The sequence below is a fragment of the Chroicocephalus ridibundus genome, chromosome 1 (genome assembly GCF_963924245.1).
Source record: "Chroicocephalus ridibundus chromosome 1, bChrRid1.1, whole genome shotgun sequence".
Taxonomy (NCBI): Eukaryota; Metazoa; Chordata; class Aves; order Charadriiformes; family Laridae; genus Chroicocephalus; species Chroicocephalus ridibundus.
The window spans coordinates 180,068,965-180,089,182 of NC_086284.1; the positions used below are offsets into that span (position 1 = coordinate 180,068,965).

General features: G+C 38.9%; 1 protein-coding gene across 1 annotated transcript in view; it reads right to left on the minus strand.

Moving 5' to 3' along the window:
* The window catches only part of TRHDE (thyrotropin releasing hormone degrading enzyme), a 226,017-nt gene that overhangs the window by 24,357 nt on the left and 181,442 nt on the right, over positions 1–20,218 (minus strand). The window contains exons 13-15 of the mRNA XM_063322932.1: positions 7,592–7,739; positions 5,339–5,436; positions 4,737–4,844 (exon numbers count right to left, since the gene is read on the minus strand). Of these exons, the coding sequence (XP_063179002.1) occupies positions 4,737–4,844; positions 5,339–5,436; positions 7,592–7,739 (354 nt within the window). The remainder of the gene's footprint in view (positions 1–4,736; positions 4,845–5,338; positions 5,437–7,591; positions 7,740–20,218) is intronic.

Consider the following 20,218-nt stretch of genomic DNA (forward strand, 5'->3'; position numbering starts at 1 on the left):
CTTCCAAACATCAACATGGAAGTTTCAAGGGTTTCCATTGCTCCAATACAGAAGTAGCATATATCCCAACTTAACGGAGTGAAAAATGTTTCCCTTCATATCAAGTCAGAAGTCAACGCAGACTTTCAAGGAAAATGTGCTGGAGCCATCAGCAATTTAAAGAGAGCAAAATTACTTAAACTCATTTATTAAAAAGACAGTAAGACATACCTTGAAGTCTAATCTCAGATTTTCAGCTGAAAGAAATAATCACTTCTTTTTTAACAATCACAAGGGTTTAAATATTATATCAATTCCTAGACTAGTACAACCAGATGTCTCCTTATACATGCCTTTTCTACATGTGACGTGATGTGTTTGGTTTGCCCCTTGTAGAGCCAAACTTCTTTTTTAGAGTTATGTTCCTTGTTTTAGCATCATGTTTTGCCCTGCAGAAGCAGTACTAAACAATACCACCTAAAGCCCTTCGCATACTAAGTCATCCTGCCTCTCTCCCTCACATGAATGCTCTCATCTTTAGGTTGGAAAGCTGTGTTATTGCTCTTGCTAGTGAAATAAATCCCAGTGGCTGAGCTTCAACTAGAGGAGGAAAGTGCGTTGCAGTGTCTTAATACTGTCCCAAACACCTCACAGATAGGTCATCGGGGTGGTCTTCTGCATGTGGCAGATGCAGGGCTGAGGACTAAACTGCAGCTCTACCACAATCTCAGAACTACTGTTTCAAAGGAGGTTGAGGAGCAGGTTCTCTGCCAGCTCTGTTCGAAAAGAAAAGGAGCAGACCTTTTCCTGCCTCAGTGACACTTTTGAAAGGCATCTTTTGCAAGAACCCCCAACTCTATGATTGCCATTTACATATTCATCTGATATAGGTATCTTGCCACCTGTAGTGTCTGACCCTAAGAGGGCCCACTCTGTCTTCACAGTTAAGGGGCTCTTCACTCAGCATAGTGGCTGCCACCAACTTCATTTAGAGGTTCCCAAAACCCCTTGTAGGAAGCGTAACTCCAAGCATCTGATTCTGCCCTGTGAGCCAGGCATCTAAAAATGAAGCACTGGAACACCTAAGTTGCTTTAGAAATTCAAGCCTTCAAGCCTTCCATTTTCATGCACAGAGGCTAATGTTGTAGATAACATGTCTGGTGTTTTTTTCTACTAATTCCATAAGAAAATCTGCAGTGCTACAGTTGGAAATCTAATGGCTTTTTTCCAATAGCGCCGGAAACACAAAGAGGACCTCTGCCTTTGTGCTAAGAATGACCATTATTTTACTTGGTGAACACTGGCAAATTACTTGCACAGTAAAGAACATGTAATTATGAAGTACAAACAGTAACTGATTATTATGATTATTTCAATCCCCTACAGTGAAGAGTAGATGGTAATTAATTTCTGGACCTACCAGACTAAATATAATTACTAGAAACCACAGCAACTGTACGCATATGCTGGTAAAACAGTGTTAGATATTACTGTATTTGTTTATTACCCAACACTTTATCCATAATTAAATGCTACAAGTAAAAGAGAAAAAACATTTCAAAAGAAATTCTAAAAAGCCATAGTTTAAAAATGTGGCTAAAAAGTTATGAATTTTAGCATTCGTAAAGTATTATTAATTGCACACTGTTATGCTTATTTGAACTTTAACTGCAGTAACCACCAGGGAATCGAAAACTTCCTTTACATGATTTACTGCCTGTGCATTTATGTGGTATTTAATATCACATATTAATTTAATATTACCCTAATTTCGTATTGATTAGAACCTTGGGACACAAACCTAATTCCCTAGTCTTATTTTGGGGTCTACTGCTTTGAAGAACGTGTGTTCCTTCCAACACGCACTGCTTGTGAATTAGCTCATTGTATAAACATCTCGTCTTCCAGACTAAGGTTTTGGGGAGGGGATGGGTGGAAAGGTTGCAAATTAGCCTTTGTTTTTACTCTTATAGTCAAACTCAAATTATAGTGTATATAAAAATATCTCTGAGCTCTCTGGAACTCTATCTTCGTGCTCTAGCTATACAAACCCATGGAAACCACCAGGCTTTCTGCAACGCATCAGTCAATGTCTTTGTTCTGTTTCAGAAGAGGGAAGGGGTTTTAGAGTAGTTTTCAGCAGATACAACTTTACTCATTGTGGAGAAGGAGTGGAACAGGCAAGGATACATATAGTTTCTGTACCTGTCACCAGTTTTCCTCACCAGGAGCTGTTGGAGAAGTCTGGAGAAAGATGAGCAGCACGAGTTTCCCCTTCTTTGTGAGGAAACAAGCTCTGAGGGATTCCTATGGATTTGGAGGTTTGTAGCAAATTGACAAAGAGCTGTTAAGGGCATCAAACCGAGCAAAGCACTTGACTGATGAGAAAGAATACAGAATGGCACCTGTTGGATGTGGTCTCTGCATCTATCTTGTACTTACCTACTTGCCCTTTGCACTTGAGCTAAAAGTGCAAAAAGAGGCAGAGGCACAACTCAAACACTATGTTAATTAAACTCTTATTGTAGAATCATCATCATTTTCTTGGTGTAAAAGCAGGGAAAACAGCCTCTGCTTTATTTTCAGGCTTCAGTCTGAATTGGTTTAAACTGAGCAAAGGTGATATGAGGTACCTCTGATGCAGCAGGAATGAGAACATTCCCGAGAGAACACCGACAGACCCCGACAAATGTTGTTACTGTGAAACACAAGCTGATTTTATGTCTACTGACCTGCTATTACTAGTAATCTTTGCAATGCCGTTTCGATGTAAGCAGACCTGAAATGAGTCTGCTCATACATTAGTTATTCAATACGTGAGGCCGCTCTGAGAACAGCAACTGGTAAATTCTGAACAAATCCTATAATCATAAGAAATAAATAAAAACATGCCTCTGTCCTCTTTGCAAGTTGTAACCCGACTTATCAGCTGACTGCCAATCTGTATTTTGTAATTAAATTATTGGTTGCAGCTGTTTTTCAAAACTGCAGTTCCTTTGGAGAAATGCACTGCTTTAACTTAGTAGCTATTCTCTTCCTCTGCCCTGCTGTGACGCTTTTATCGTAATACTCGTCATAAGCTGGCAGCCACAATCTTGTGCACCCAAGAATGGCTAAGATGAATCTTCAGATGGCTTCTTAAATCCATTCCTTTCCTCTCTTGCTATTGTTAGTAAAGCAATAAGCTATTTTATTTTTTGTTTCTGATGCCTCCTTCTTCAATCCTGTTGGAAAGGATGAAGACATAGGGTAGGAGAAAGCTTTGCAGGGTGACAGCTTTTAACACTGAATAATCTACTGCTGTGCATGCTAATAGATGGTGCTAGGTTTGATTAACTAGTTCTGCTAACAAATACCTAAGCAAATTACTTTTGCAGATTGTTTCCAATGATTCTTTCTCTTTAATCCCCTCTTTGAATAGTTTCATACTGATTGGTGCTGCTGACAATAAGAATTCATATAAAATCCTGGGGTATATATTTTGTAGTAAATATATCTGGTACCATCTTAAACAATAAAACCCTCTCCCTCACACACATCTTATTTAAAGGTATATAGTCATAGTTTCAAGGTTATTTTTTTTTCAGAACTTTCAAAGTCATATAGGAATGCGATTTCCATTCATGCTCAGTTCGTGGCTGGTTTTAAAAGACACTCCGGTAACTATGTAACTGAGTATGCCTGTAAAGGATTTTCAAAAAAAGACAGACAGACATATTTTAATTGCAAACAAACACCCAATTGATCCAAAATGTCTGAAAAATCCTACATGCCAATATGTCTGATACTTCTACAGAGCTAATACGAGACTGGGACTACAAATGTAAGACTTTTTCCCTTCTCTTCTTGTTACTTGAAAGTAAAATATTTTCCTTTAAACCAAAATATCATGTGATGTACTTATGTAAATACTTCTACACCCACATTCCACATAATCAGAAAATCCACCATCCTTTCTCAAGAAGCCGTGGTCTTAACCTATACTCTGTACTTAACTCATTGTCTATAGATCATTACTTGCTTAAATATTTGTATTTTCAGTAATTTAACAATTCTTAGACGCTTGCCTTTAAAAGATAAACTTCATACACCATCCATGGCCTGTGTTGCCTTGCCTCAGCTGAATAAACCTGCATCTGCACAGCCTCACTTACATATTTGCTGTCAAACCACTACAGCGCTGCTAATGCTCAACATACCAGCTACCATATTATCCCCTCTCCGAAACCTTACATGAGCTTTCCATGTATTCCTGAAACACATTAATTTTCAAGTCTTCACCCTTAAGTGCTTCATAACATTTCCCTCAAATACATTGTTTTGTCTCCTTTCTTACTTCTCACTCCTTCTGCCTCTAACCTCTCTCACTTCTTTAATCACTTAGCATCTGCTCTCTTGCCCAGACACAGGCTCCGCGTTTGTCTGCCAACGCAGTGTTCACTCATCTTTCTTCCTTTAAACCCCTCCTTAAAACCCATCTTCTTGCCTTCCAGCGGATAATTACCTGACAGCAACTTATCAGGAGTGGGCAGAGGCTACACGGGTGTCCCCTTCACCCACTCACACATGCAAAGTCAAACAACTCACTCTGAAGCCCCACAGACATGTTTAAATAACAGCCAGTGACCTCTGCTTCCTCCCACAGCACTCTGCAGAACGGGGCCCTGCGGATGGGGGTGGGCAGGAGAGGAAGAGCATGCCAGCTGTATGGCCGCCGAGTAAGAGAAATGGGAAATACACATTCCCGTTCTACTTACCGGTTCCTATTGCTAGAAATCCAATCCGAGATTAACGTTGCAGCCTGCTGGTGACAGTGTTTGTTACCGAAGCTACAGGCCAACATGATGACTTCCCGACGCAACTCTCTGTCCAAATTAAAGACAGCAATAAGGCTGCATTAATGAACGTGTTTGAATGTTTACAAAAAGGCATTTCTTATAACAGTGTCAGCAACTGATAGTTGGGCAGCATATCAAAGATAATCCGGCTACACAAATCTCAGGGTCAACTTAATGCCTACAGCTCTGCAACAACTACAGAAAGGTCAGGGACCAGAACCAGATGCCATTTACACTTATGCACTCTTCTTGACCTCTGTGGTCACACGAGTGCAAGTTCTTAAATATCCAGTGCAGTCAAATATTAAATCAAGGCTTAGCAAATCATGTTCTCCAAACTCAGGAAAGAGGAATTCATCTCACAGCATCTTGCTGCTCTCCCTCTAACCCAGAAAGGAAAAACAGAAGGACAACAGAGCTAGGAAAGTATGACATGCTAAAGATGACATCAAATTTTAGGAGAGTGCATTATTACAACTATATCCCGCAAACAAAGAATAAAAAAAGAAATATAACAGTACTCATGTTGGTATGATGCTTGAACAAGCGATTTGTTTAAATTGTTAGTTGGCCATCCAAGCTTGAGATACATTGATGCAACTTGTCTTAAAATATACTCCTGAGGGGAAAAAGAAAAACATATTTAATGTTAACATTTAATTTTTATTTGAAATTGAAATACTACTGACTTTTGAGGTTTTGTCTCCCTTTTTACCCGCAAATAATGTCCGACTTGCCAAAGATTTTGATTTGCATTTAGTAAAGCACCATGTCCACGTATAATCCTCCTTCATTGCTACAGTGAGAAGTAATCTACAGAACAGCTATTTGATTAGATGTCTAGGACAAGACAATTTATTGTTATAAACCCCATCAATTTAAGAAGAGTTTCTTACATGCTATTTTGAACTCACAATTCACAGCTGAAAAGTTGCAAGAGTGTCAACAGCTTAACTTCTACTCTGTGCCAAATCTCGACTACACTGTGCATGTTCACTTTTAAAATAATATTGCTTTAATATCCATAGCCATGGCAAAAATGTTCTCTAAGTACAGTCAATTGACTTCAGAATACCAAACAATGTGGCTGCAAATGACCTTTGTGCATTTAATGATGCTATGTTTTAAATTTAGGTTCTTGGTATGCTTAAAGAACAAAACAAGCCCAAGATGTATTTTAGCTTACTTTTACTTTTTACACAGGAGACATAATTGTATATTCTGGCCAGTTGTGAAGAAAACCACTGTCACTGTATTCAGTGTAATCTTTTGTCAGTGGAATTTACCAATTTGAAAAAGAGAACTGAGTTATAAAGAACCACATAGAAGAGCATATATTTTATTATTGTGGATGCACGGACATGTATATGTGATGTCAGCATAAAAGGAGATTCATGGTGCAGCTTTCCCTGGCAGATATGTTATTCTGTGACTAAAAAGGCTTTTTATTTCCTCTGCTATCACCTCTGCTTTCAAAGCTCTCATCAATAGTGATAAAACACAACCCAGCCAGGAATTTTACAGGGGTTTTTTATTAAAATTGTGTTTTCTTTACAGAGCCATGTTTAAAAGTGAAATAGCAATGGCAGACGCGTAAGAATTTTTCTGTGCAGTTAATAACGGACTAAACATGCAAGTTATTTCCACATCATTTTATATTACGGCTCTGGCTTGCATGTAGGCCCACACAGTATGTTCATAAAGAAAGAATCTCAATGTGTCTTTATCACCCTGTAGTATATGTTCCACGAAGATAATTCTCCATGTCAGCAGGTAGCGTGTGTGTGTATGTACATATATATATGTGGGTACTTCTACATATATAAGTACATCCAGCCACCTCTAGCTTCCTGCTTTCTGTGCTTGTGTGTCTCTGGACACACACGTACAAGCAAATGTATGTTTAAGAAGAAAAAAGCACCTTTAAGCATTTCAGGCTTTAGAGAGTTCCTTCATTTGAAGGCTCATTGAAAATATGTAGACTATATAAAACTCTTAGTGAATAAAAAAACCCCAAGAATTTATAATTGTCACTGGCTGCAATCAAATCCTGCACACTTCATCAAACATGCTTCAGCGTAGCTAGGACTTTTTTTTTTTTATTTCAGGTAAAATGTTAAAATGATTGTCATGTCTATCTTAATTATCTACTGCTAGATGTTACTGCTGTCCCTTCGGACCCAATTATGAATGGGCTTTTGATTCAATGGTATCTAATCCTTGTTAATTAAGGTAACTGCATTGAATTCACCATGGCTTTTTGGATGAAATAATGACTACAAATCTTTACTTTAATTGCACGCATCCTGTTCAGTTGTGCCTGCATTTGGTGTCCTTGCTGAGCTTGGGCATCAATCTAAATATCGCCGTGGGGCTCCTCAAAAGAGAAAATCTGGAAATAGATTACTTTGGCTCTTTTAAGTGAAATACTTTATTTGTCATAATATTTTAAGGAGGGATAATTACCTTTCCTTCTACTAATCATATATGCCTCAAACAACAGTTATCACTGTTCAAATGCAAATGAACCAAAGCTCAACAATTGCTATGTTTAAATAAAGAACAACTTGGAAGAAAGCTAATATCCCTAGGTCATTTACAGTATCTAACTGGGGAATAGTTCAGATCTTGGCAATGAAAGGAGAGAGAGCAGGAGAAAGAAAGAAAAGAAAGGAAAAAGGGGGGGGAGAGAGAAGGAAGGAAGGGCGGAAGGAAGGGCGAAAGGAAGGGCGGAAGGAAGGAAGGGAGGGAGGGAGGGAGGCTGTATCTCTTACATTGAAGATGTTGTAGTTTTCTGTGCGGTCCAGCAATTTATCTAGAGGATAAAGAGCTCGGCTGGCAGCATGCCAAGGCAGAAAATCCTTCTCCTCTGAAAGGTATCTGATAATTTCCAAAGGAATATTCTGAGGCAAATAACCAGCTCTGCAAAATAAAAGAAGTTAGTATTAAGTTGTTTTTGCAGAAGATACATTATGAGGCAAAAATGACTTTTTTTTTTTCCAAATGAAATTAAAAAAGGCAGAAAAAGACAATAAACTCATCACATTATAGTGACATAAAAGTCAACCTTATAAAAAAAAGCAACTCGCAGTCTCTCCCAACACATGTGCGAGCATACTTATGGGATGAAGGAAGGCATGAAGACACGTGAAAGAAAACTAGACAAGCTATACCTACTTTATATGGATTCATGTGGCTATAAAAGACATGAACAATGAAAGCAAAAAAACAAAAGGAAGGTGCTGCTTTGATGAATTGTAAGATAGAAAGCTGTCTGCATAAAACCAACAACCCACGGCATTTTGCTTCAGAGAACATTTCTACTGGCCATGGGTAATTGGGAAGAACTAATGGAGAAGAAGCATCCTTTAGTTTCACAGTTCTCCTCCGCACTCGTTTCTCTCTCCTTTAGAGTTGCCTTGTCTTCTATCCACTGTAAGCCATTTTGGAATGACTTACGTTATCAAACTGAAGTGGCATTCAGTGACATCACTTTGGTTAAGGATATTTCACCACATTCCATATAAAGCATGTTTTTTCAGATGTTCATAAATCAATCATCAGCTAGAATTTTGCCCCATTCTTTTACAGTCATAAAAGACCTCTCCCTGCAAAGGAAAGAGTTTAGTGGGGTTTCAGGCAGGCTTTTTAAATTAATAGCTTTACAAGTGAAGTGCAATACAGACACAAGCATTTTAAAGCTGCTTTTTAAAACTGAGTACTGGAAACATCAAGCGTTAGGATTTGCTCCCATTTTCTTTTTCAGAACAGCATTTTTTCTTAACTATCCAGACTGCAGAAACAAAGTGTAACCCTGTGGGTGTGAACTTCCCAGAAACACACAAGTCTATTCTTCTCCTGATGCATGTGTTTAAATCCCAAAGGAGTTCTCTACCTGCCTGGAGAAGAGATAATGATTCTATTTTCATTAAACACTTAAAGTCGGCAAGTTGAATTCCACAAGCTTCACTTTAACATAGGCTACAGTATGACATATCTTCATAGACTATTTTTTCTCCTTGTTGGTTGCAAATATTTCCCTTAATTTCCATCACTGTCTGAGGAAGAGATGCAGGCATATAGCAGAGAAAGAAAATTACACAGATTATTATGGAAATGAACCAATACATACATGTTGATATAAATTTTTATCTCAGTTGTAACAGCATATAAAAACTACTTTGCTCAAATATTTGAAATAGATTGTTCTTTTTGGTACGGGGCCAACCCACGCAAGTTTCCTTGGGAAACCACCAATGGCTTTTACTGGATAGATTGCCTCAGTGGGAAGAAACAAGTGAAAAAGACCATCAGCTGATCACAGATGCACATGATACAATGCAAAACAATGTTTCTTTGGCTCTTAGTTGCATCCAAGCCCAACTGTGGATGCAATCAATGACAGCCCTGATCATAAGGGAAGGTGAAGAAGGCACCTTGCCCACCAGAATTCGACAAGTAATATGGGATAACTCAATTGAGTTTGAGAAAAAATTTCAATCCTGGTGGTATCTGGTTAATTTCACCTATGATCCCATTGAGAGCAAGGTGACAGCTTTTGTCTTAACAATACGCAACGCTTTGGTATACACCATATACCCAATTATCGCACTGGGGTTGAATCACCATGGAGCCATACTCTATCCAATAGAGCACAGAGTGTGGGCACAACAAAACAAGAATAAATGGCAAACCATTGATGTTGATGCATGCATTTCACGAGATCAACAAGGATTCATTTGTGAGAGTACCACTCTCAAGGCACAAGACATTTGTCTTGACACCAACCAGAATGTTTGCCAATTTGAGATACATCCAAATGAAATGCCAGAAACTGTGCTTGTATATGTTGGGAAAGGGTGCATTTGCATGAGATCTCCCTGTAGTCTTGTATTCGTAGATGACATAGTAGCGGATATAAGTAATCACTCAAATCTTTGTGTTTGTAACTTTACTAACATTATCAGATGTGACTTCAATTATTCAGCTCCTGTTATTTCTTATCAATTGCTACAATCTAATTATACATTGATTCGAGATTTGCTGCCTACCCCTATTGGAATGAATCTCACATTGGTAAAGAAGCTGCTACAACACGATGGCTTGAAGTGACTATTGAAAGAGGCCCAAGAAAAAGGACAAAGAACTGTGATTACTGTCCATCATGATGTTGAAGAAATACACCAACTGCTGGAAAGAGTTAAGAAAGATGGAGGACATGAATGGTGGGACACTCTTTTTGGATGGTCGCCAACAGCTACAGGAATCTTTAACAAGATGCTCCATCCTGTTGTTGTTTTACTAGTACTCACTGTATTGTGCTTTGATTTGACAATTTTTTTGTATGCTAAACTTTGGATTATGATGAAAAGCTTAACTCGCTTGATCACTCCACAAGATGTATTTGTACTTGATAACCCTCACCACAAGAGCACATGTGATATTCCCTATCAGTATTAAATATCGTGGACCTTGAGTGACTGTAGTCAGAGGGTGGATTATGTGGAATAATTACTAAAATGGCCAAAAATACAAAAGTACAGCACTGTTCACACATTAAGGAAAGTCATAAAATCAAGAGGCTTCTGAGGTAGAATACAGCCGCGGCTGACATGTGAAAAATGCAACATCTGTGGTTCTCTGTACAAGGTTGCTTGCGAAGCTACATGAGGTACGGGACGGAATGTGACCATTCTGTGGCCTTGCCTTATGACGTATAGCAGATACAGGAATGAGATGGTACTACTGAACTGATAAGCTGCCTACTCGCTACCCTGAGCCAACACTTCATCAAATTTTGATGAAATGCTGTCCTTTGTGCAAACTCTGCTCATTATAATGTACCAAAACACACCTCCATCCTGAAGGCTACCCGCCTCCAAGGTGCAACCACTCCTTGAGTACACCAATCATAATAAAAGTATTTATGACTAAAGTCACTCAAACTCCACCTTGAAGATAAAAAATAGTATAAACATAGCCCGAGAGAGGGGGGATATCAGGGAAGACACCATCGCGAACAAGTTGAGGAGAACTCCATCACTGACTTCCAGGATCAGTCGAGGGGCTGAGCCTTTCCTCCCCCCCATAGGGATGCCTTTGGGTAAGACTTAGATTATACCAAATGCTTCCTCAGAAAACTTAGAAATCTCTCTAGAGAATCTCTTTCCTACATTTATAGCCAGGCTGCATTGTTTGTAACTTTGTCGCATGTTTTGTATATTTAACAATACCTTCATTTGCATGTGCTTTGCAGACAGTGTATTTATCACCGGCAATCTTAAGACCTTTATACCTGTTTTTTAAATAAACTGCACTTTTTTAAGCAGCTAGTTGTGTCGGTTTCTCACTGAACGTGACCAAAGACTCGAGAGCGGCCGTGCTAGTTCATGAGTACGACTAGACTGAAGGTGCAGTCCACTATCCAAATCATAATAGTTTAATATGTAAACTAGTATCCAAATCATAATAGTTTAATACACATTAAACGTGACCGGACTGATAGTGCTGAATTGGGCATCACTCAGAATTTAAACCTAGCCGCACCTAGCCTCCCACCTCGGTGAGGAGTGTTACAACGCAAGGGGGTTTATTTTCTGACAAAACTGCTTCGTCCCCTTTCACGCAACATACCACATCCACGCAAGCAATTGTTTTTCACACTCCCTATTGAAAGAATTACACCCTGTTCCCTTCATCTTCTTGGGAAAGAACTGAGTTCATGTAACAGATTTCAAAAGTATTTGTCTGGTGTCCTTACGACAACCCACTCTCCGGTCTGTTTCATGTCATCTTTGTCCACATTTTGTCAGCAAGGCTCCATTCTCAACTCCAGTTATAGCACATACTCAAGCAAGAAAAACAAGATCACTTGGGGAGCTCACTGTGTCACTCAGGAATTGAGCAGATATGAAATGAGAATGGTGGGGCTCTCAGAGTGGGTGGCGGACAGAGTTCAATGCATCAAAGACAGAGAAAGTTACTCCATTTTATAGGTCTTCCTTATTTCTGAAGCAACAGAATATCATCAAGATGAGTTCTAGGTCTTAATACTTTGTGAAGATGAGTAACCATAATTAACGGGGACAGAAGCAAGCTGGATTGACTACAGTTAAAAATCTCAGAGATAATGTTAGCAAAGAGGTAAACTAGATTGAAGTTGCATATATGTAATTAGTTCCTAATGGGATTTGTGATTATTGTTACTGATAATTTGATTGACATGAGAAAGTGTAGAGTAAGGAATAAGAGGAATAGCTCTAGGAAACATGCTGCTTAAGGAATAAACAGATGAATGTTTATTATAGCTGCACTAATGGACATTAGGATCATGCTTTCAAAATTAAATCTCTCTATGGTAAGTGCAAAAGGGAAATCATCACTGCAAAACAAACAGATTATTTCTTTTTAAGCTTAACTTCTCCATAAAGACACGAATGAAGTGAACTCAGAGAGATCTGTCTCTTATTCCTGAGCTCTCAGCCATCCTCATCAGTTTCAAAATCATGATTCTTAGCTGATGACACTCATCCTGTTCACAATAGAAACCGTTACTCTCATCAGTCACTGCTTCTAACCTATGAATTTATCAGCCCATTCAATTCTGCCTGCCTCTCCCCCTGTCCTCCACTTTTCCTATTGTTTCCCTAACGGTATATTCCTTCTCACAAAAACAGATTGTGGCAAAGTCGGAGTTTTTTGTGTTTACTCCTGAACTTCCTCCTCTTTCTGGGTATGACCCTTGAAGAGCTTATGCACAGTAACATCAAAATCAACCCTCCCAAATCAACAGAGTGAGAGCAGGTATGGGGATGAAGGGAGGTCCCTGTGGGTGACATTATTACATAAATGACAATAAATTCATCGCTTCAGATCATGATTTTGAGGGAAAGTGGTTATGGCTGCTACGATCAATGTTGAACTCTGTCAGCACATGTTGGACAGATGTGCTTCAAGTTCAGCTGCTAGGCTGGACCTCTGAGTGAACTTGCGTAGAGACTTGTCTAAAACACTCCTACAGTGGCAGTTCAGATAGGAGCACTTCCCTGGAGAAAAGAGAAGTGCCTCAGGAACTTGGCAGAATGTTCTTTATATTCTACTCTATTTTATGGTATGGGTGCCTGCAGAAAACCATGACAGCCCTATTCTTTCACCCTCAGCCACTAAGCCATGTTTATAACCTCTTATTCCAAATGCGCTGCACTCCCAGACTATTTGCCATTAAATCGTTTCTGTGAAGAAGTAGTGATAAGTATAGTCATTGCTTTACTTTTTGTGTAATATGTGGTATATAAGATACACGTTATAAAATATTAAATGTATATTATAGCTTAAAAAGCCTGAGGGATATTTTCATTCACAAAAAAAGGAAAGAGTTTGCTAATGGTAAGGCCAAATATTAAGGTTGCTAACTTTTGGCATTCATAATTGAGAAAACAGGATATAAGGAGAAGCTCTCACCCTAAACCATAAAAGAGAGAAACCATGAACCACAGAAGTCCTAAAATCCAGATCACAGATCTAGGACCTGTGTGAATTGTCCTGGGAGGCGGTATGACTATCATGACAACCAGGCCAGCAGAAGACAGAAATTAGCCAAAGCAGCGTGACTGTGTGGTGAGCTATGCTCTAGTATTCTGCACCTTCACAAAGCACAGCACCTGGTTTCTTAAGCTTTATATTTTAGTATAATTGTATTCTTTTACTTTACATGAAAAGCTTGTCCAGTGCTAAGAGTGATTTCAAGAGTCCTCTTTCCCAGGGGATACTGCATCCAGCAAGATTTACTGGCTCACTTGAACAGTGGCAAACTCACCAACCAAGGGGTGCTGACATGCTTCTAGGATTCTCCTTCACTAGCCTGGAAGAACTAGGTTCAAAGATGGTTACATGGGATCTGGTCAGAAAAAAGAAAAATTTTTGCTTCCAGCAAAGTAGGAAGGAAGGGTCAAAGACTCAAAAATGTCACCGGAGTTGTGACAAACATACACCACCAGCTGGCTGACAACTGCTAAGTGAAATCACTTGTTTGCAGGACAATAACCAAGATGAGGAAAGAAGGCAGAAAACAGGGTGAGTCTGTTCTGAGTATCTCTGTGAACTCTGATGGAAAAACACAGACCCACAGAAATGTTAAACAGAAACGTTTAACAATTAGCATTACAATAATAAGAAAAGTAAGAGTAGCAACATTCCCATCAAAGGGAAAAATGTAAAATCATTCCCCTGTGATATAATTGTCTTGAAATATTTACTCAGAGGCGCTACAGACTATAACATAAGTTAAGCACATACTGTACACATGCAGCTTGATTTATCACACTCTCTTCCAGCAAAGTCACTGGAAGGTCGGTGACAGAAATCCTTATTTTTCTTGTGTCTTTTTAGCCATCAATCATATTGCTATCCTTAAAGTCCAGCAAAAGTACCATCAGATATTGCCTGCCAAAGTCCAAATGCATGAGAGACAGGGCTAAGAGATAAAGTTCTTTTCTAGCTTAGCCATCTCAGAGGAAAATTGAAATATTGTTTGTCACTCCGGGAACAACTGATTACGGGCTATACTGAAACCAGGTAACAAATATAAACACCACAGAAATACTGTGATGTCCAATCTTATGTCTGGTCTGAATTCATCACACTGTTTCTCCAGTAGCTACCCGAGAATCTTAGCAGGCACAGATCTACAACCAAAAATATTCTGCAGAGGAATCTGGGATAGTCTTGGCAAGTATCTTAACAGATAAAACAGTCAAATCAAACGTGTTGATTCATAAGCAGTGGCTTATGTTCAGGTTAAGCATTTCTCAAGTGCAGGTTAAAAAGTTTACAAAACTTCACCTGCAGCATCTGGAATGAAAAGGCTGGAAGCCACCTTAAGAACTCAACTCTTCTCTCCCCTACCCAAAGCAGATTTATACCAATGCCAGTCCTGACAGAAATTTGTCTAGTTTTTTTTTTTTTTTTAACATAGCGCTCTAGCAATGGATATCCGAGGAGCACCAAAATTTCAGTACTCCCTTTTCTCAGGGGCATGATAATAAGAATACTACAAATCTGGTCTTTTGTCCTGTAAATATTCACAGAAGAGTACCAACAGATCCATTTCATGTCCTAAAATGAACCATTGTTTATGTAGCTTCAGTATAAATTAGAAAAAGCGGGGGACCCTCTTTATTATATTCTAGATTGGAGGGCTTTGATTGACTTCACTGGTGCCATAGAAAGGAGCCCAGACATAAAAAAGAGCTGCTACAAGCCATCTCTAAGCCAGCCTTCTCCATTCTGAGTTGTTTAAAAAACATGACTACAAAAGCAAAATTTTACCAAAACGATCACACTTGATACACTTTTTATATAATTGTCCTTACCCATCAGTTTATCAGCACGCCAATCATCCTGCAGCCACTGTTACACATGAGAACTGTAGCCTGTGTTAGAAACATGGCACCACGTGAGATTTGTCTTATCATCTGTGTTCCTAATTTCACAGTTGCCTGCTTCACTAAAGTGGAGAACAGGCACACAAACTAGCAAAGAGATCTGTTTTAGTTATTAGACAAATTACCTCTAAACAAACATGCCGGTCCATGAGGCTTTTTATGCCTAAAGAGGCTGCTGACGAACTGTGGTGAAAAGGTGATATCCCATTTTTATGACAAGGGCAGAGGTAGAAAGAGACCTTTCAAAAGTTAATATATATATAAAGTGGCTTATGACATTATATAATATCATAAGCACCAACCCTTAGCAAGGTACTATCCTGCTTACACTAAAGAAATCATTAGGGTGGCCATTGCTACAGAGGAAAGAGGCAATGAGCAGAAAAAGAAAGTACTGAACGTAGTAATGAAATATCCCTCACAAAGAATTCTCACTAAAAATCTCACAGCAATCAAAAATAAACTTTAATTTACACGAGCTTTTAATGAGTCAGACAAAAGCGGGAGATCTAGATGCTATTACGAAACATCAGCGTGTATTCAGCTGCATTCCGACCTTGATTTGTTCTTTACACCAAGCCACTGAACTTATGGACAGATCCCAGCACATTCATTTTCCCCTTAGGGACAAAGTACCAAATGGTAGTGTAATTGCCAAGGGAAAATTATTACTCTGTTCTGAATTATTTCTATCATAAATCCAGCACCAGTCAAACAGACTCTGTCACAAAAACGACAGGGTTGCCATACAGTGATGAGAGTCCCACATGCAAGTGCACCATAAATCCCGTAGTCCCACCACCCAACAAAGTCATTATAAGTAAGTCATGTGCTTAAATCAAAATTAGAAAATCCAAGCTGGCAGCAAACTGGTCTGCATTGTTGAAACAATGGAAATGAGGTGATTCCGTGAGGTGGTTGACTTGCTGCTGCTTTAAAACTCACCCTGCATCGTCTGTTTCTTACGAAATACGTAAAACATGACTAGCCTTTTGTCTGGATAATTCTGAAGGGGGAAAACACAGCTCTTCAGAACATAGACGCACAACTCAGATTAACTTCAGTTCGGTTTCTGTGCATGTGCAATATATGAATAATTAGAATATACTCATTAACCCATAAAGGGACAGTTAGGATTCTTATTCATTGATTCATTCTTTTACCTTTAAAGTCAAGCGTGTGGATTAGAATAATTCGCAGAGAAAGTTAGTGCCAATGAACATTCACATTTAAATGTATTTGGCTTTTCCTAACCCTATTCATTTCTTTTGGACCTACAAAGGACTGGTGCCCTACTGATGCATTCAGGATATTCTTTCCCACAGTGCTTTAATAGCAGTTCTTTGGTAGCTGAGTGAAAACAGGCATGTTGAACCCTGGCACGTAAAAAAGGCTTTGGGCAAGGTGACCCATGCAACAGGGAAACTAACTCCTGTAGTCACAGATTTCACCTTCAACTCCTGTAAGCCTGGGAACTCGAAGGTTAAAAACTTATGATGACTGGCATTCAACAAGGGAAGCTGGAAAAAGAATGTTTTCTCATAGAAAACTAATGGGCAACCTGTAAAAAAGGGCCTGTGATCTCCAGTATCAAAGAATGATTTACCTCATCTTCCACTCCCATGGTTGCACTGACTTTGGACCAGGTAATGACTCTGCTTTTCTAAGACATACAAAATGACTTAATGGAGCGACTTCTCATTTGTACCAGCTATGGACTTCCACGTAAACAAGTCAGGAATGCACATCTGCTCTTTGATAAATACAACACCAACATTTGGCTTTCAAACTTATTTTAAGTACTAAATTTAACCAGCATTCAGTCTCTCCAACATCAAAGGATTCAGAGAGTATGACAATTTTAAGGTGAAGCCTGCTTATTATTATGTTTTCTTACATGCAAAATATTTGAGGACTCTTCAAGTGACATTCAACTCCACACAAGTGCATTTGAAGCATCCTACAAAGAATACTTCCAATTCAATGTAATTATTAGAGTATCACATGGCTTAAATTGTCTTGCATAGTTTTAGAGTTGCCACGTAAGCAAAGGCTAATATTAATTTGAATTAATTGCCTTTGTTGAAAACAGAAAAAAAACCCCCAAACTTAAAACTCCCTGTGTTTGTAAAAATGCAACAAATTCCTTCAAACTGGAGTTCAATATCTCTCCTTTCCTCTTCTTCCTCATATGAAAAAAACTGAATTAAAAAAGAGTAGTTCAAGATGAAAAGGCATAATCTTACTGATGAAAATTAAGACTATGCAGTAAATTAGGTATGTCATGTTTTTCATCATCATGAAACCCTGATTTTTGAGATGTCATTCACACACTTAATTTAACTAAAGAAATTGGAATGTATTTGGGGGGCTAATAGGGGTCAATTTCAGATGACTCAATTATTATAAGTGTTATTTATTTCCTTTCCTGATGATTTTGTTGGGAAGGGTAGCCTGAAACAGCCCTTCTATTCCTTAAGTTATCAACGCGCAATGGTATCTATGAGAGCATGTTTGAGCAAATTCAAAATTGAGTTCATTTATTATTATGCACAATACTTTTTCATATCTCTCCTTTTTCCTGTTCTAATGTTTATAATTTGCATATCAGTCAGCCAACTGAAATATGTGTTTAAAAGCTAGCAACTTCATATGGAAAGCACAGAAGCCTGATCTTGAAAATACATATACAATCTGAATGTTGTTTGCCAGAATATCTACAGAATGGGATATTATTTCTATAAAAGTAATTCCTTATAAACATATTTATAATAAAAGACTCTCTGATATTCTCATAAACCCTCACCTATACTCTTATCTCCATTTTACAGAGAGAAAACAGACACAAACAGTTTAAGTGATTTTACCAAGATCACCCAGGAAGTCTATACCAGAAATGGCATCCCAGGTTTCTCTAATCCCTGTGCAGTGCCTTAGTCATAACATGGTCCTTCCTATTTATTGCTTGCTTTCTGGGTAGAGGAAAACACACTTCTAGCCAAATAGGAAGGAGCTAAACTAAGACAACATTGATTCCCAAGACTTCTCTTAAATCTTACCAAGCAAAGGGACCTTAGTCTACAGTTTCAAAAACTGCTTTATAAAATCACCAAATGAAGATCAAAAAATTTGTATGTACAATACGCACTTAACCCAAATTCAAATGTTCACCCTGGTAGTATGTTCTGCCAAGCGGACAGAGCATACGCTGACAAAGACCAGACCTCCCCTAGACAACAATCCTGGCCAACAGCAATCGGACAAGCCCAAAAAATAGGATCATTTCTGAGAAGAAATGGTGCAGTCAGGTCAAAACAGCAGGCAAACCAGTCAGTAGCCTAAGTTTATACTGATGAGCCATCGGCATTGTCCTTTCTAGCTAGAAAAGTTGATTCTTGCCTTTTATTCATATATCCTTCGTTGATGTTGGGAAAGGACAAGGTGTTTAGAGCAGCGCCTCAAGCCCCTCAGGGTGGCTCATTGCTGCTACCTTGACCAAGGGTCTTTTTCGCTCCATTAACAGTCCTGCCAGACCCTCAGTAAGAAAAGTAATGGGATTCTGGGATAAAGCTAAGGAGGAAAAAAAGCTGCTCATTGTGAGAAGACAGGTGAGGGAGGTGGGGAAAAGAGCTGATGAGGCAGCTGCGGGGAAGAAAACGGGATCCGTAGATGAGAGGATGGCAGAGTGAACAGCTCTATGCTAGGAAGGAGAGGATAGGGCCCCCACAGAATGGCATAAATTGTGAGGCTGGACGAAGACTTTGTGGGGATGTGGATTAACAACATCACCCACTTCCACAGTACAGAGCTATACTACACCAAGACCTACCCCCTGCACTAAACACTCTGCCAAGAACTCAGATCTACAGTTTCTCTTTTGGACGTGCTGAAGAGTCTTCTCCAACTTCTTCCCCAGCCCTTATTAGCTTTTTCTATTGTCCAGGATGCTCTCACAGCACTGGCACTTCCCTGGAATGTGCTGTACAATTTGCTCTACAGCTCTTCGCTATGCAACAAGATCAGATGCACATATGATACATACTACAAAAGCAGAATTGACTTTTACTGTGCTTACTCTCAAGAACTGCTTTGATTCTTTTTGTACAAACATATGCAAACATTAGCTGAAATGAGTATCTCCACATAAAGCAGATATCAAGGCTGTGATATGTCACAGAACATATGGACTGACACACAACATATGGAATAAACGATGGCTACCTTAAAATCTTTGTAGCTTTCTATTTTCTCTAAAAAAGGCGCAGCTGCTCTGGCCAATTGAGAGAGTATTTACGTGAAAGGAAATCCAAAAACTTTTGCAGGAAGCCATATATAAATCAATTGCTGGTGAACCATCACCCAAATTTTCCTGACAGTGAAAGAGAGTTACTGTGGCATCTGCTGAAATAATTTAGATGAGGCCTCATTTATTAAAATAGTAAATCTATACCACTATTAATCAAGCGTGATACAAACTATCGATCTAATACTCGCTCCCTTAGCTGGTACTCAGAGGTGCTAATTAAGGGAGCTGCTGAACATATCTGTTGTTTGTCTCTATTGTCTCTACTACCAGCAAATGCGATCAGGAGTAATAATGAAGGCTGGAGTTAAACTGCCGTTTATTAATTTAAAAGGACCCTGTATGGCTGTTTATGAATACCCAAGCAAAACAAGGTCAACAACCCTGTATGCAGCTGTTGAAATTTTGAAACATTTTGAAGTACATTAATTGGCCTAGATGAGAACTTCTACCTTTGTCATCGACTTGTTATCCAACCCTAGAATTTTAAATGGGCCCTCAAATGCCTTGACTTTTCCTGACATTACACTGAACAGGACTTTAAGTAAGCACCAACCAGTGCAACATGGAACCAATTAGCCCAGATATGTTGGAAGACTTCAAATGCGACAATAAATGAAATCTTTATCTCTGGAGAAGGAAAACAACGAGGATCA